This window comes from Thunnus maccoyii, chromosome 3 (assembly GCF_910596095.1).
Source record: "Thunnus maccoyii chromosome 3, fThuMac1.1, whole genome shotgun sequence".
In the NCBI taxonomy this organism is placed as follows: Eukaryota; Metazoa; Chordata; class Actinopteri; order Scombriformes; family Scombridae; genus Thunnus; species Thunnus maccoyii.
The window spans coordinates 177,415-194,913 of record NC_056535.1 but is presented as its reverse complement, the minus strand read 5'-3'; the positions used below and the strand labels follow the sequence as shown (position 1 = coordinate 194,913).

General features: G+C 41.5%; 1 protein-coding gene across 1 annotated transcript in view; it reads left to right on the top strand.

Moving 5' to 3' along the window:
* Window positions 1–17,499, top strand: part of plekha6 (pleckstrin homology domain containing, family A member 6) — a 145,058-nt gene that overhangs the window by 57,171 nt on the left and 70,388 nt on the right. The window contains 1 exon segment of the mRNA XM_042405754.1: window positions 7,029–7,101. Within this exon segment, the coding sequence (XP_042261688.1) occupies window positions 7,029–7,101 (73 nt within the window).

The following is a 17,499-nucleotide window of genomic DNA, read 5'->3' as shown; positions in this document are numbered from 1 at the left end:
TGCTGTACCCACAACCTCAGCATGCACTAACGCTTAGCACCACTCCCATCTGGTACCATAGCCACTGTTAATTAGCATTCTGTCCATAACACATAGCATGCTATAGATACTATGTCAGAAGTGTAAGGTAAGACTAGTTAGACTAAAGTTCTAGACTAAATTAGACTAAATTCTTAGATCTGCTACTACCACTGTTATGCAACCATCACAGACACATCTGGCATATAGTCTTGGCAGTGCACTCCCCACGTAGAAAGAGGATTCACATGTCATATACAGGTACATTCAAACCCACAGGCCAGACTGGACTCTGTCCTTCCCATTCAGCTACATTTTGCACACCAGTCTGTGCCATTCCACTGGCTAACTCCAACCCCTTTCAGGAGTAAGCCTATTAACCTTACCACCTTTCCTTTTCCTTGTTTACTTTTTATTTTTCTATTTTATGATTTTGTGTTGTCACTGATAACCAAAGAACAGCAAAAGGATTGCTGAGGTTAATGCTTTGTGTACCTAGATTTAGTTAGACCTCTCCCCAGATGTTGCCTCAGTAACTGCACAAACACCAAAGCCTCTGTGAACTCTGAACTGTATGGACTGTTTCAACCTTTTCTTGCTCTCAGGAATATGTTAAATGGTAAATGGACTGTACTTGTATAGCGCCTTTCTAGTCTTCAGACCACTCAAAGTGCTTTTACACTACATATCACATTCACCCATTCACACACATTCATACGCTGAATGGGTACAGGGGCTACCATGCAAGGTCCCAACCTGCCCATCAGAGGAAACTAACCATTCACACACATTCATACACTTATGGCACAGCCATCAGGAGCAGTTTGGGGTTAAGTATCTTGCCCAAGGACACATCGACATGTGGACTGGAGGAGCCGGGAATTGAACCATCAATCTACTGATTAGTGGATGACCCGCTCTACCTCTTGAGCCACAGTCACCCCCTATATATATATATATATATATATATATATATATATATATATATATATATATATATATATATATATATATATATATATATATATATATATATATATATATATATATATATATATAAAATATATGGACTGTTTCCACCTTCAGGTTGTCTCAGGAAAATGTGGACTGTGTAACCCTCAGGTTATTTTCAACCTACAGGAACTGTTTTGCCCTTGGGTTGCTCTAAATACTGTGGTCAGCACCTCACTCTTCAGACCAAAGGGCGGAATGTTAGGCCTCATACGCCATCTGCATGAGACAAAGGCAGGCCTGCATGCAGTCACCAAGTCTGATAACAAAGAAAGGCACCAAGTCAAACAACAGGACTCCAAATGGACTTCAGTTCCCATCATGCTCTTCTCACCTCACACCTTGGTGCCCACAAAAAATGTGGTTGAGCGGCACCAATTCTGGTCACATCCAGTGACAGAGGGGACTTCGGTGGACAGATTCATCACAGAACTGTGATAGAAGAGCTAAGACTGTGAGTTTCACCCAAGTGAAAATGATATGCTCAGATACAAGCTACTATTTAGCATAACAGATTTTCATCTAAAAGAAAGACTGCTAAGTGAAAATGGCCTATTGCTATACAGAAATATAGAAAAAGGCAACGCAGACCACCCACACATGTCGTTCATGATGCTCCATTGAAAGCTATAGACATAACAGCAGGGTGGAGAAGAATGGGCACCAAGAACGAGAGCAGCAAGACATCAGCAACCGGAACCACATTGAGAGTGAAATGGATTCTTTTTACATCGGAACACTAGCAAGTGCTGAGGTGAGTGCAGCCTAAATCAACAATGTTAGTTGCACTTCATGGTGCTCGCCTGACCCCAAATGGCATTGTGTCACTGAAATGTAAGACCACGAAAACCACAGCTAAACCACAGTTCTCTGTATAACGTCAGTCTGACATATTGATCATGGGCAGAGCAGCACGTGAAGATCTGCAGCTGGTTAGGAGGATTAACACACTCACCACAAAGTCTCCAGCCACCATAGAGGAGATGCATCCAGCGGTCTTCACAGGGCGGGGTGAGTTCCCAGGAGTCCATCACATATATGTTGATCTAAACATCATGCCTGTGGTCCATGGCTGCAGGAACATTCCTCTCTCTGTCATCGACAAACTGAAAGACACACAAGACCTTGAGAAAATAGACGTTATTAACAACTGTCAAAGAACTGACAGAGTGGGTGAACAGTCTGTCATCACAGAGAAGAAGATGGGTATATTGAAGATGTGCTTGGATCATTGTAACCTGAACAAGGCTGTAAAGTGCTAACACTACTCCATTCCCACCCCCAAAGATGTGCGCAGCAAGCTAGCAGGAAAATACATCTTTACTGTCACCACGAGTGAGGTGTTCCAGCGCGAAACTGAAAGACCTTCGGTGACATACAAGATGTACACATTAGGGATGTGTAGAGGTCCCGGTATTTGTATTTGTATCTGTATTTTTCAAGGCAACAAAATTATTCATATTTGAATTCGAACAAAAGTGGAAAGAGGCTTAAAAATCCTGTTTTTGTTTTTATTATGCTTTTAATTTTAGAAAATTAAAATGTTACAATAAGTGTTCATGAATAAACTACCTTACGAAGGAGGTCCCCACACCGAGACTCCCAGATCATAGACAACTGTGCTGACTACTGAGCTAAAACTTTACTCATCGCCTCATTGCAGACAGACCTCTACCTATTTATACACCCATAACACAGAGACAGCACACGATCTAATGTGTAGGGAAGAACTTCAAAACTGATTATTGCTTTGCACGTTTCTTTTATTGCCTATTTTTTTACAACCTACCTTTGTTGAAAGGAGAAGGGGAACAACAGGTTATGGGGAGTCCCTTGGGAGCACTTTGCATGTGTCAGTAGCTCAGCTTTATCTGTGGGGAACACCCCCAACTCCGGGAGTGATGTCCAAATTAGGAAATGTGTGTCATGTAGCAGGTGGATGTGACTCTCCTCATTGAGACCTGCTGATAGACATAACAGTGGAACAGAGGACAGAGACTGAGATAGCGATGTAACCGACCTGCGTGCTGGTATTTGACATGGTTCTTCCCAAAAACAAATAATTTTTAAAATATTTGTATGAAACAAATATTCATGAAAAAACCCACTATTCGTGCTTTGCGGAATAACATATTTGTTTTCGGGCACACCACTAGTACACATCATCACTGACAACATGATCATTGCTGCATCAACAGACCTGAAGCATGATGAGATCCTACACAAGGTAATGGGGAGAGCAAAAGCAGCCAATGTGAAGTTCAACAGAGACAAGGCTTAGTTCAGAGTCAACACAGTGAAATACATGGGGCACGTCATCATGCTAGGGGGACAGAGAACTGAAGATGTAAAGCAATTATGAAGTATTATGATACTTGACCTTACATATAGGGTGGCTGTGGCTTGGGGTTAGGGTTAGGGTTAGGGTAGAGCGGGTCGTCCACTAGTCGGAAGATCCTCAGCTCATCCAGTCCACATGTTGAAGTGTACTTGGGCAAGATACTGAATCCCAAATAGCTCCCAATGACTGCGCCAGTGGTGTGTGTGTGTGTGTGAATGTGCATTAGATTAGAGCTCGATGATCAGGTTGGGAATCATAGACAGTGTTACCAAAGGACCTTCTCACCATAGTCTTCTCAGCCAAAAGATTTCATCAATACATTTATGGCAAGACAGTGCAGACAGATCACGAGCCTCTGGAGATCCTCATGCAGAAGCAGTTGAGCAGAACACCAGCATAGCTGCAGGTAATGCCTCTACAACTGCAGTGGTATGATCTGAACATCATATACACACCAGGCAAGCACATGTATATACATACATACTGCCCCATGCAACAATAAGCGGAGATGGAGAAGATGTCAACGAGAACTCCTGTGACGATGAAGGTTATAAGCCATGGAAGCCACAGACGTGCTGAGTGAGGAGAAATTCAGCCAGCAGAAAGAGGCAGCTGCAGCAGACAGAGTGTTACAAGCTGTGTGGGAGAACCACAATAAAGGACAGCCAGAGAAACGATGCAGCATAGACAGAAGCCTACACAACTATTGGCCAATGCAACACATCATCAGCCTACAGAACGGTATCATGATGGTCAGAGACAAGATCATCATACTCCAAAGCTTCAAAAAAGTAATCTTAGAGAAGCTACATCTAACTCACTAAGGAGTTCAGTGGATAAAGGCCAAAGCAAGAAGAGCCCTCTACTGGCCTGGAATGGCACGTGACATTAAGATGATGGTGGGGAAGTTTGCACTGTGTCAACAGCTACAGCTACAACATCAGAGAGAGCCGCTCATCACACAAGTGCCAGAACTGCCATGGATGAAAGTTGGAGCAGACATCTTCAAGCTGAAAGGTCAGTCATACCTTTTGTTAATGGATTAACTGACAAAGTATTCGGAAGTGGGGAACTTACCGGATAAAACAGCTCACTCAGTAAGTCAGAAAATGAAGTCTGTCTTTGCCAGGCATGGAATCCGTAAAGAGCTCATGAGTGACAGTGTTCCATTTGCCAGCTATGAGATGAAGTCATTTGCTGCTCCATGGGAGTTCAAGTTGACACCCTCCATCCAAGGATATCCGCAGTCAAATGGACTTGCTGAAAGGACAATAAAGACTGTGAAACATTCACTGAAGAAAGCACTATAACAGGTACAGACCCACATCTAGTGCTGCTGTCACTGAGAAACACACCAGTGACAGGCCTGGAGGAGTCTCCCACACAGATGTTAATGGGAAGAGTCCTGCAGAGTACACTCCCATCCCACAGCATGTGTACAGCAGACTACAAGACCTGCAGATTTGTCAGCAGCACTACTACAACCGAGATGCCAAGCCACTACCATTGCTGGCCCCAGGTGCCACTGTACACATGCAAACAAGGCATGGATGGGAGCATGATGTAGTTATGCACAAGAGAGAAGAACTGCGTTCCTACACCATGCAGACACTTGCAGGGAAGACATTCAGTAGGAACAGGTGCTATCTAAAAAGGATACACCCATGTTCGTGCAGAGACACTGACGAATATTCACAGGTACTACTTCCCCATTAAATCCAAATCAGCTGACCCACCACCACAAAGCCCTCTAGTGAGTGCAGACAACTCTCCTGCACATCGCACCAGAAGTGGTAGAGCAGTCAGAAATCCTGCCAGATACAGAGACTATATCATGGACAATTTACTGAGGGGTCACTATGTTGATCTAAGTTTGACTTTTATGATCCTCATGGATCAATCACTTATTTCTGTATAGTAGGGGTATAATGGTACACCAAGTTCAGGGTTCGGTATGTACCTCAGTTTTGGGGTCTCGGTTTGGTATGATTTTGGAACAGCACAGGAAATAAAGAAAAGTAGAAAATAACATTTTGGTCTTTAATTTTTAAAAACGTAAACATCCAACAATGGCTCATTGGCCAAAACTATTACTGAAACAGTTAAGTTGTGCTGCAGTGGAAAAGGAAAACAACCTTTATGTTTCTTGCAAGGAGTCAGGACACCTGCTGACAGCTGTTTTATGCTGATTTATGGTCTAATTGTATATAAGAGTCGGAGTAAGTGGATTATCAAATTATTTTGACAGATATTGTTCGGGTCATGGAGTGTTTTCTTCGTATGACTGCATGCACCGAACTGTAACATGACAGTTCGGGGCGAATACAGGTACCATTACACCCCTGCTGTATAGTGCTGAGTTCGTCACGGTAAAGAGCAAGACGCAAGACCTTCCGCCACGAGTCCATATTATTATTAGAAGTAGTAATGTTAAGAGTTATAAGGTGGACCCACCAGTTACTATACTATAACAGTATAATAGCGACAAACACAACAAACCCTCTCTCCTAGAAATTATGTATACTAAACTGTTTTCCCACTTGTGTTGGCAAACATAGTTGCTGCTTGGATTATGTTCATCAGCAATGTTTTTCAAATGAATTAAGTAACACATTTATTTACCTCACTAAAGTTCTAGGAGGGTGGTCAGAGTGGGTGGTGGGCCTACAAAACTACTAACGATCTAAGGAAGATTCTTGTTTTGGTCAGAGATTAATACACACTGTGTCTCATGCTTTATTCACTTATGTATTAAACCATAGTTCTACCAGTGTCTAAACATAACCATAAAAAGTTTAATAATGCTATTGTTTATACCAGTGGATATTGTAGTGCAAAATTAGATATTTTAGAGGGGAAAAAATACGTTGCCATTGAAGATTTCACTTTTACATTTTACCAAATTGGTAACATGGTGCTTAATTTGCACTATTTTGAGCAAATAATCGTAAAACAATAAATACAAGTTGAAGAACATATTAAGAGCAACATAGGTTGTAGGTTTAAATTTGCAATTCAGCAATTTGACAGTAATTTTTGGATTGACAGGATATGTTACTTTGTACTGAAGTAGAATTAGACTGGAGCATAAAACAGGGAAGCTCATATGGAGCACCTTCTTTAACCTTCATCACCAGTGTTTGTTCAGGCCCTGTGTTCTCTGGCTGTGTGATTCTGTCTGACAGCGTGCCTACATCAGATCAGCGGAACATTTAGCTTTCAGCAGTAATTACATTCAGTGCCAATGTTCAGTACTGAAACAGGAAGTACCTTCATATCACATGTCAAAAACTAAGTCTGGAGGCTGTGGCAGTGAAACATATTTGGCTTTGACATCAGCCCAAATTTACATCCCTTCTCATTCCAGCTGGCCTGGTGCTGGCCTTTTGTCATTTAAAGCTTAAATAAGAAATCCCCACTGACAATTAATTCATCCTACTAAACTGTCCGTGTTCATATTAATGAATATGCCTCCCACTGCAGCTTTGATGTGCTTTCTAGTTTTTAGATGAAAATGGAATTGGGGCCTACTGACAATATCTAACAGATCAATTCATTGTTGGTTTTTGTCTTTTTATGAGATTTGTTGATAACAATAATGATGACAAAGATAAAGGTGATGATGCTGATGATGATTAATGATTGTGTGTCCCTACAGGCCAGCAGTGGAGTGAAGCAGTGGAACAAGAGGTGGTTCGTCCTCACTGACAGATGTCTGTTCTACTACAAAGGTTTGTTCTCCAGCCCAGATATCTGCTTCTGTGATTTACAACTGATTTGTAATAGAGAGCTGTCTTGTATTTAAATTATGGGCCCTATTTTAACTGGGCAAGCGTAACAACGCACTGCATGGCAGGTCTTGGGCTTGGATTGCATGGGCGTTTCCATACGCACTTGCTACTTTGCACCGCAATGTGGAGTTATAACCGACCAGTCTGATGTGTGTAGAGTTGTGTGTTCTTATTCCATAGTAGCCTGGTGTCATTTCCAGGCGATTTAATGAAGGTAAACACAGTGAATGACTGTGCATACGTCTGGCGTGACACTTCTCAAATCGGAGGCTGCAGATGTATTAACATATTCTGTCCTGCTGTTAATGAACTGAAGAAGAAGCTTTTCATACAATATAAATAGCTGTGGAAACCAGATACTGTAAGAATCACCCACATTCATTTATAGATCAATGCAAACTGATTTACTGACATTCCTGCTTTAACAACATTAAGAATGATGTTTTATACAGATTTAAATGCATCTACTGGTTGAAGTGTTTAATTCAAATAGTTTTATATTGTAAACATTAATCTGTTGTTGCAGCACATTAGCTGCAAGTATTTTGTTTGCTCTTGTTCATAAGGCAGATAAAGTATCAGCAGATTGACATTGCGTCAGAAACAGATGTGGTTCTGAGATGTCTAGTCTCAGTGCAAAGTCTAGGACACAGTTGCCACCAAAATACAACAACTAGCTCTGCATTTTTTCATTTGAATGCACCTCCCACCTGTTTTCCCAACACCTCTCTTCCCACTTGTGTACTGTGCGCTCTTAGCTGGGCACCAAATCATAGACAGGCAAAGCAAGTTTCAAGGTCAGGAAGGTAACATACTGCTGTTTGCACTGGTTGTTGCGCCACCATGAAAATAGAGCCTGATGTGCTGCCAGCATGAGAGTTACTGTTTTACATGTCAGTGTGAAACAGCAAAAACATACAGCAGTAAGTCATGCATCATTAAAAAATACAGTAGCAACACATAGTTTGCATAGTTTTGACATAATGTCATATCAATTGCTGTTGCCATATTGCTGACATTATATCCAGGTGACAGCATAGCAGTTACACTTCCAAGTTTGCCACTCAACATTGTTGAAAAAAATTGACACCCATTTTGGTTGCTCTCAGTAGGTTACCTTTATTCTTTGTGGTGCTGTAAAATGTTTTACAATGTTTAATCAAAGTTTTATTTCTTGTTTAATCTGATGCTGTCAAACATTTGCTGACTACTGGCTGACTTTTCTATTAGCTTCATTCTTTTATTACTAATGTTGGAAGTTCTGTTCCCTCATGGTACTTCGGCTGTCAGTCACAAGTTGGCTGTAGCACACTCCGTGCCTCAATTAGTTAATTTCCCTCAGTGATGTCTGGAACTTGTTGGGGCTTTGAGAAATCCCTTTAGAAGGGGTGTTCCAACCATGGATAAAATAAGAAGAGCTGCTGTTAATAGCAGTAAATAAAATGTGGACTCCTATGTAAATTAAAAGAATGATAAAAATGAATCACACAAAAGTAATTAATCAATATAACGTTTACAAATGTGCCTGATTGGCATTTTACAATTTCTGTATAAATGCAAAAAAAAACCAACCCAAAAAACCCCAACACAATCAGTATAGCAAGACCAACAATGTTTTACTAAAAGATTCCATCTCTCACCTTATATTTCAGCTCCACCTTATCACTTCACCCTTAGATTGCCTTAGAGAAACGTGCCTTGTCTGAACTATGCACGAAGTGTGCACATTCTCACTGCATATTCTGTGTTTATACCAGTTTATGTGCAGCAAATGGTGTTTACATTTTTTTTGTGTGTACACATCGTTTATGCATCTGGTTCCATGTGTTGGGGAGTTTTGCTGCATGTGTGTAAAAAGTAGTATAGTAGTAATATATATAAAAGTAGTGTAGCCTTTTGTGGCTTCAGAGGGAGCTGTGTAAAATCTGATAAACTGCCTCAAATGATGTAACTTGAGTTGGCGTCAGTTGGGGCTGAAGACTACAAGTTTGAAAGTTAAAGAAATCTAGGGATGTTAGAGAGAAGAGAGCTTACCAGACCTCTGTAGTCTGCACCTCATCTGCTTGAGGCTAGCAGCTCCAGATATTAGCCACAACTAGCATTTTACACTCAAATTAGTACAGTCAAGTGAATTGAGTTGAATTGCATTGTGGGTAATGTAGACACCAGGATTCAAAAATTAAAGAAGCGGAATGCATGGAATACAAAAGGGGGTTCTGCTGTTTCAGTTTAATCCTTTCTTTTAAACTGTCCATCATGAGTCTGACAATGTTACATAGGAGTCTTTTAACTGCTCATGTCTCAGTGACCTGGTGTTACTCGTTTGTCCTGTGCCTTAGAGCTGATGGCTCCCTCAAATAACCTTGTGCAGGATTCCAGCAATAAAGCAGGATTCTCCCAAAAGATGTACACAGAAAACATGCTTTGATAAGAGTAGAACAGCTAACAAAACAGTCCCTTCAGGATCCACTGCTGCAACTACCTCTTTTTCTTTGTTGCTGATTTAGTTCACAGTTCTGACTGTCTTTTGCCTCTCTCTGTAACCATGTAACAAAATAGTCCAGGTTAAAGATCATTTTACAAACCTGTCATTACAAACATGGCCTTTAAGTGGCCATGCTTTTCTTTTCTCTTCTTTCTGATTTTATTTTCTACTGGGGGATTCTCTCTTTATTCTGAACATGTCTGTTTTGTTCCCAGCCTCCCCTCTTTCTCTGCCTGGCCCAGCTGTGTTTTGGAAAAGAAGGCTGAGAGAGAGGGAGCGATGGAGAGAGGAATGTGTGACACTGCAATTTACCACTAGGATTGCCATGCCAGTGAGGACTGAGGGCCAAAAAATGGGCACAAGAGGAGGAGAAAAGCACCAGATTTTTGTTATATTTGTTGTGTTTTACAGAGCTGTTTCTGACTCCTCCAAGGCACAGCACTGTGGTTTGTGCTTGTAAGTGTATGGGTATTTAGACACATACAGTGCTGCTTGAAAGTTTTTGAACCCTTTAGAATTTGCTTTATTTCTGCATAAATATGACCTAAAACGTGATCCTGAAGTCCCAAAACTAGATAAAGAGACATCAGTTAAACAAATGAGACAAAAACCTTACACTTGTCAATTTATTTATTGAGGAAAATGATCCAATGTTACATGTTTGTGCGTGGCAAAAGTATGTGAACCCCTAGGATTATCAATTCATTTGAAGGGGAAATTACAGCCAGTTGTTTCAATCAATGGGATGACAATCACATGTGAGTCTGGGAGGCTCTACCTTATTTAAAGAAGAGAAGTCTGGGTCTTCACTATCAAACTCACAGGCTTGTGGAAGTGTATCATGGCTCAAACAAAGGATATTTCTGAGGATCTTAGAAGAAGAGTTGCTGATACTCACCAGGCTGGAAAGGGTTACAAATCCATTTCTAAAGAGTTTGGACTCCATCAGTCAACTGTCAGGCAGATCGTGTACAAATGGAGGACATACAACACCATTGTTACCCTCCCCAGGAGTGGTCGGACAACAAAGATCACACCAAGAGTATGCATGCAATAGTCCGGGAGGTCACAACGGACCCCAGGATAATGTCTAGGTAACTAAAGGTCTCTCTTGCAGTGACTACAGTCGATGTTAATGTGTCCACCATCAGGAGAACATGCTGCCATCTACGGTTTGCTCAAGACCACATGGAGAAGCCAGAAGGTGGCTTATCACAATATTCTGTGAATGGATGAGACCAAAATTGAAGTTTTTGGATTGTTGCACATGTTTTGGGAACAGTGTCATTGGATTGAAAGTCAGGGAGGATGAAGGGTGTATTCCAACTATTAAGGAATCAGACTGATCAGTCTGCCTGTGAAAGCTTACAGCCACAGTGCTAAAGAGGAGACTGTGGCTGATTGTTAAACCTCTGAATCAGGAGGAACAAAGCAGATTCTGCCCTGGTTGAACAACAACCTGTATGTGGCACTCAGCTCCAAGCATTATTTTCCTACTAAAACGGTAAATCTAAAAAAACGACTCTAAAATATATAGTTTAACTTTTAGAAAAGGCTCAGTCATTTCCTAAAATATATAAACACTGTGGTTTTTAGGAAATGTTACTCAAAGAAGAGGAAATAATGCATTTGTTGACCCTGTCCTCCTCCAAGAGAATCACACAATAGGTCGTAATGTCAGTGGCCCAAAAACAACATAAAGTGGTTTTTGTGCCTAAACCATAGTGTTGTCACATCATAAAACATTATTTGGTTGTTTAGTTTGGATCACTTGTTGGGGACTCACAGGTGGATTAATACACATTTAGTGAGTATTTCTGGCAGCTGGAGCAGGTGGTGGCAAGGAGCATCATGTGATTCCTCTGGATGATGTCAGCAGCTCACCGGATGGTGCGCCTGGGGCTGCTGCACATGAGAAACCTCCAACGCTGGTTTGCGCAGCTTCGGCTGCATCTGAACCAGTGTCATGCCAAGGCACTTACCCTCTGATGGGAGGGCTAAATCCAAATGTCCACCCTATTTGACCTCCAACCTGAGCTCTCACAGACTTCAATTGTACGTGCTGTGACATGTTCACATTTATCACGTTAAGATTTATTACCAAGAAGCATTGTTACAACAAAGAAATAATCTACCGAACACAAATTTCCTTACTTTTTGTGCTATGTTTAGTAGCAGATTATAATAAAGAAATCCATGTTATTAATCCCATGGGCCTATTATTTTGTGTTTAGCTTACATTATACCTAACTACATCACAACAAAAGCCTACTAACAAGAGCCTATTATTATTGTCATTATTATTATTATCATTGTTGTTGTTGTTGTTTTTATTAGGGCCCGAGCACCGACAGTGTGAAGGCCTGATTGTAATTCAAAGAATTATTATTATTCTTCGCTGTGAAGAAAAGCATTTTTTTTTAAACATGAGCTCAACAGCACCCCCTAAACTGTATCCCCTGCGGCATGTTTCACCGACATGCGCAAACTGACTTCATCAGATTGACTTCAAAATTTGTGTGTGTCATATAGACTAGTTTGTGATCAAAAGTTATCAAAATCAGTTCAGTTCAGGTCAGTTTTCACTGAACGCCCTTGCAAATGTGATGCGGCAAATTTCGATGTCTCGCCGTAAAACAGGAAGTTGTTATAACTTTAATATACATTGTCCAATCTGCCCCAAATTTCTCATGCTTCATGAGGGTCCCATCCTGAATACATCTATGTGTCAATTTTGAGACATACTCATAGCGCCACCTATTGGCAACAGGAACTTACATGTTCTGTACTTTTATGAGCTGTACCAAGCAAGATGAACAGATCCATCTGAGATTTGGTCAGAAAATTCTTATGTCTTTGATAATTCCATATTGTGAAAATGGTGAGTTTTCGCTGGACGCCTTTGCTGTGGTGGCACGGCGAATTTCGATGTTTCGCCATCAACAAACAAAGTGTTATAACTTGACTGTGCATGATCAGATCTTTTCCAAATTTCCCATGCTTGATAAGGGTCCCAGTCTGAAGGGAAGTTCAGGCTCATATTAAATCTCATTCATAACACCACCTACTTGCAACAGGAAGTCTTAAATGCCACTTTTTTGTTAACTACTCCTAGCAGGTTAGTTAGAAACACATAAAATTTAGTCAGTCAAGGTGTAAGACCTTGATGATGATAACTCAAGCTTTTGAGTTTTCATCAAGAGCCATGGCAACACCTTGTTCGCCACAAAATACAAAGCGTTTTTATGGGGCTAAACATGCTTGAAAACTCACAAACCTTTGCACACACATGACATGTCTTAAAGTCTGTAATATTGTATAGGTGGTGGGTATGGGCATTGAAGAATGACTGGTCAGCGCCCCCTACAATATTTCAACCAAGCAGCCCCCGCACCATGTTAAACCTACATGTACGAAAATCGGTACACACGTATAATGCCAGGGCGCACAAAAAAGTCTCTTGGACCCATAGCTTATGCCCAACAGGAAGTCGGCCATTTTGAATTTGTTGCTCAATTTTGGTGATTTTGCATGCCTCGTATTTTAACAAACACTTCCTACAGAATTCATCATAACAACTTCAAAATAAGTGTGTGTCATCCGGACTGGTTTAGCTATCATTGAAGCGCATGGCCGTGGCATGTTGTTGATGTTTTGCCATGACAGAGGAAACTGCTATAACTTTAGTGTAAATGCTCCGATCTGTACCAAACTTCACATGTTTGATGAGAGTCCCTGCCTTAACACATCTACATGACTATATTGCATCAGTGATGCAAACTGGCTCAACAGCACCGCCTACAGTATTTCAATGAAGCAGCCCCTGCCGCAGGTTAAACCTACATGTATGAAAATTGGTACACACATGTATCATGCCAGGGCACACAAAAAAGTCCCTTGGACCCATAGCTTAAACCCAACAGGAAGTCAGCCATTTTGAGTTTAGTTTTTGTGATTTCCATGCCTAGTATTTTAACGATTCAAGGAATTATTATTTTGCTTTGTGAAGAAAAGCATTTTTGAGGAGCTAAATGTGTTTGAAAACTTATGAAATTTTGCAAATTTGTCAGAAGTGGTGAAACATTTAGTATTTTATGGGTCTTGGGCATGGGCATGGCAAAATGGCCCGATGGTGCACCTTACAAAATTTCAAATTTGAAGCCCCTCTTTTCAGTTTCATGTACATAAATGGAATTCGGTAGGCACATGTAACATGTCCAGACGCACAAAAAAGCCTCTTGGAGCCATACCCTAAATTCAACAGGATGTCAGCCATTTTGAAATTAATTTCAATTTTTGTGCAGATTTTGCCATTTCCAGGTGTTGTACTTTAATAAACTCCTCCTAGAGATTTAACCCCACCAACTTCAAATTTTTTCAGTGTCATCTAAAGACCTTTGTGATGAAAAGTTATCAAGTTGTTATAACTTCAACGTACATTGCCCAATCTGCCTCAGATTTCTCATGCTTGATAAAGGTTCCGCCCTGGATGCATCCATGTGTCAATACTGACTCATCGTCATAGCGCCACCTACTGGCAACAGGAAGTTACAGGTGCTGTACTTTTATGACCTATGCCTAGCAGGACAAAGAGATCCACCTCAAATTTGGTCAGAAAAGCCTTAAGAAGATGATGATGCCATATTGTGTAGATTGTGAGTTTTCATTGAACACTGTTGCCATAGCAACACAGCAAATTTCGGTGTTTCGCCATTGCAAAGCAAACTGTTGTAACTCTACTCCACATGCTCAAATCTTTCCCAAATTTCACATGTTTGATAAGAGTCCCGGTCTGAAGACATGTACAGGCCCGTATTGAATCATAGTAATAGCGCCACCTACTGGCAACAGGAAGTTATAGGCCCCATAGTTTTACTAACTACTCCTAGCAGGTTAAACAGATCCACCTAAGATTTGGTCAGCTAAGTTGTAAGACGTTGATGATGTTAAAGAGGCTTTTGAGTTTTCATCAAAAGCTGTTGCCATGGCGACGCATTATTCGCCATGAAACAGGAAACTGGGTTTGAGGGGCTAGGGGTGCTCGAAAACTCAGGAAACTTGGCACATGCATCAGAAGGGGTGTATTTAGTTGTCTCATATGTTTTTTGGACTTGAGTGTGGCAAAATGACTCGAGGGCGCCCCCTAGAATATTTCAAAGTCAAAGCCCCCACATTAAAATTTGATGTAGATGGACAAAATTTGGAGGGTATATGTATTGTGCCACGTTGAACAAAAAAGCCTCTTGGAGCCATACCCTAAGTCCAACAGGAAGTCAGCCATTTTAAATTTATGTTGCAATTTTAGCGCTGTTTTTGGAATTTACAGGTGTTGTATTTTAACAAACTTCTCCTAGAGATTTAAGTTGACCGACTTCAAATTTGGACAGTGTCGTTAAAAGACCTTCACAATGTTATCAAAATCTTTAGTTTTTATTGAACGTTGTTGCCGTGGTGATGCGGTGAACTTCAATGTTTTGCACTGAAGCAGGAAGTTGTAACTTGAATGTAAATCGTCCAACCTGCACCAAATTTCTCATGCTTAATAAGAGTCCCGGCCTCAGCAAATCTACATGTCAATATTGAGTCATAGTCATAGCGCCACCTACTGACAACAGGAAGTCAACCTTATATGACAAACATCATCTGATTCATGTGAAATTTTCAAGGTGTGGTCAGTTGATATACAGTAACATGATGTATGTGTTCTGTAGCACCACATAGTGGACACAGGAAATGATATTTAACTCTTTCATGCAGAGTTCCCTAAGAGCCCGGTCCTGAACACATCTGAATGCCTGCAATAAAAACCCTTCAACTACGCCGCGCCCCAACTTGCACAAGGGTGCAAGGGCCCAATCATCACCGTTTTAATAGCTAGCCCCGGCTCTCTGTTTGGATCCAACCGGACCACCGAGCCCCAGTTAGTTATTCAGGTTAAAGTGGGAAAAACCAGCGGATTATCACAGATAATTATGAATTATGAAATCAAGATATTGTTAACCTTAATCAATAATTCGGGCACCAACTGTTGGATCTGTGAGGAACACAGTTGATTATTTGCAATAATTATCAATTATCAAAGATAATTAACTAATTATAACAATTAATAGACTTATTAATATGAACTAACAAATACAGGGCACCACCCGGAAACCGGGACCAATAACCAAACAAGGTAGTCTCATAAATGGGAGTTCACCTAGAATGTTAATATCTGAGAGATAAACATTCAGGGGTGAACAAAGAAGGGTTGAATTCGAGCTCTGACCCCTTCAATCAGCCACTTTTCACAATATGTTATACACAATAATGACAAAAGAACTTCTCTTTAAAGATATAACAGTGTTTATTAAACTTAGCAAAATTAACAAAGTTAACAAATGCTTCATTCAATAAACAACTATTCTAAAATCTAATTCTACCAAGCAAGACACAACAGCTATGTACAGGGTTGGACACATGCAGGGGAATGCATGTGTGTATGTGTGTGTGTGTGCGAGACAAGATGGCGACTGGGCCTGAAGTGATGACGTCGTCGAGGAAGTCACGTCAGGTGAGACCCGAATGGCAGAAGTACGGCGGTGTCTTGGCTAGACAAAAGCAAGATGGTGCCGCCTGGTGGTCGGCGTCTTGCTCTCACCCAATTCCATGAAAAACACGTGTCTGACGGTGGATAAGGAAAGACAAAGCAAAGCTTTGTGTGACATTATCTGACCATCAGATGTGCAAAAAGATGTCGGTGCGTGTATCTGTGCATGCGCGCGTGTGTGTGTTAGTCGCAAGAGAGGGAGGAGGGAAAGCGATCGTGAAAGGGAGAGAAGCGGTTCTTCTGTCCACAGAGAGCGCACGTACGGACGGCAGTCTGTGACGCACGTTGTCTGGTTTCTGATCGACAAAGCAATTTACTTTCTCACTCATGGTGGCACAAACACAGCAGTAGTCCCAAGCGGGACAAACCCAAAATAGTCTAGTGTGGTGAACAAAACTAACAGGCAGAAAACTTAAAATACTCCTAAGTGTAAGCAGAGAAAAATGGACTCAGTGGTCCGTCAACTCACACAAGAACAATAGCAATAAAGCCAAAAAGCTAAATTCTAAACAACAGCAACTGATGCTGAAAAGAACACACAACTAACACTGCCTCTGCCCAGACTTATGCCTCTTACTTGGTCACTTCAGAAAGTGAGCAGGGTGTGTGTGTAGTCCGTCTTAATGTCCAACTTTGTCCTTGGCTCAGATGCAGACGGTGGCCGTTCTCGCACGGTCGGCGAAAATCACGGCAGCTGGCTCTCAGTGGCATGGCGGAGAGAACAGCAGAGTCGACTTGGTGAAGACGAGCAGGGCAGAGAAGTTCCACGTTTTCCTGATGTTACTTTGTTTCTTCCTTTTCGAGGGAATTTGAGGACGCTGGTTGCAGCAGCGGTCTCTCTCGGATCCAGGAATGTGTTTGGGTGAACACGGCGAAGTCTCGTCTCGTCCGGCGAGAAAGATGTGTGTTTCAGGGCGTGCTCATGTTTCAAAGGGGCGGTGATGTCATGGCTGCGTAATCAGGACACTCCGCTGTGCAGGAGCGTCTCCGCCAATGAGGGACTGTATGTTGACTGTTCCCTGCTGAGGTGTGAAAATCGCAAAGCATCCTTGGAAATGGAGTTTGCAATGGAGTCCCATTGTCTGTATGCAGCATTTTGACGCTATTCCTTTGTCTCGGGGGAAACAAAAGAAAAAGCACCTCGTGGTCAGGCCTCACAGGTTACATGTAGGCCTTCTCTGTGTGACCTTGTGGTTTGAGGCCCAACAGCAACCAGCATATTAGGTGCATTACTGCCACCCTCCGCTTCGGACTACTAACCAAT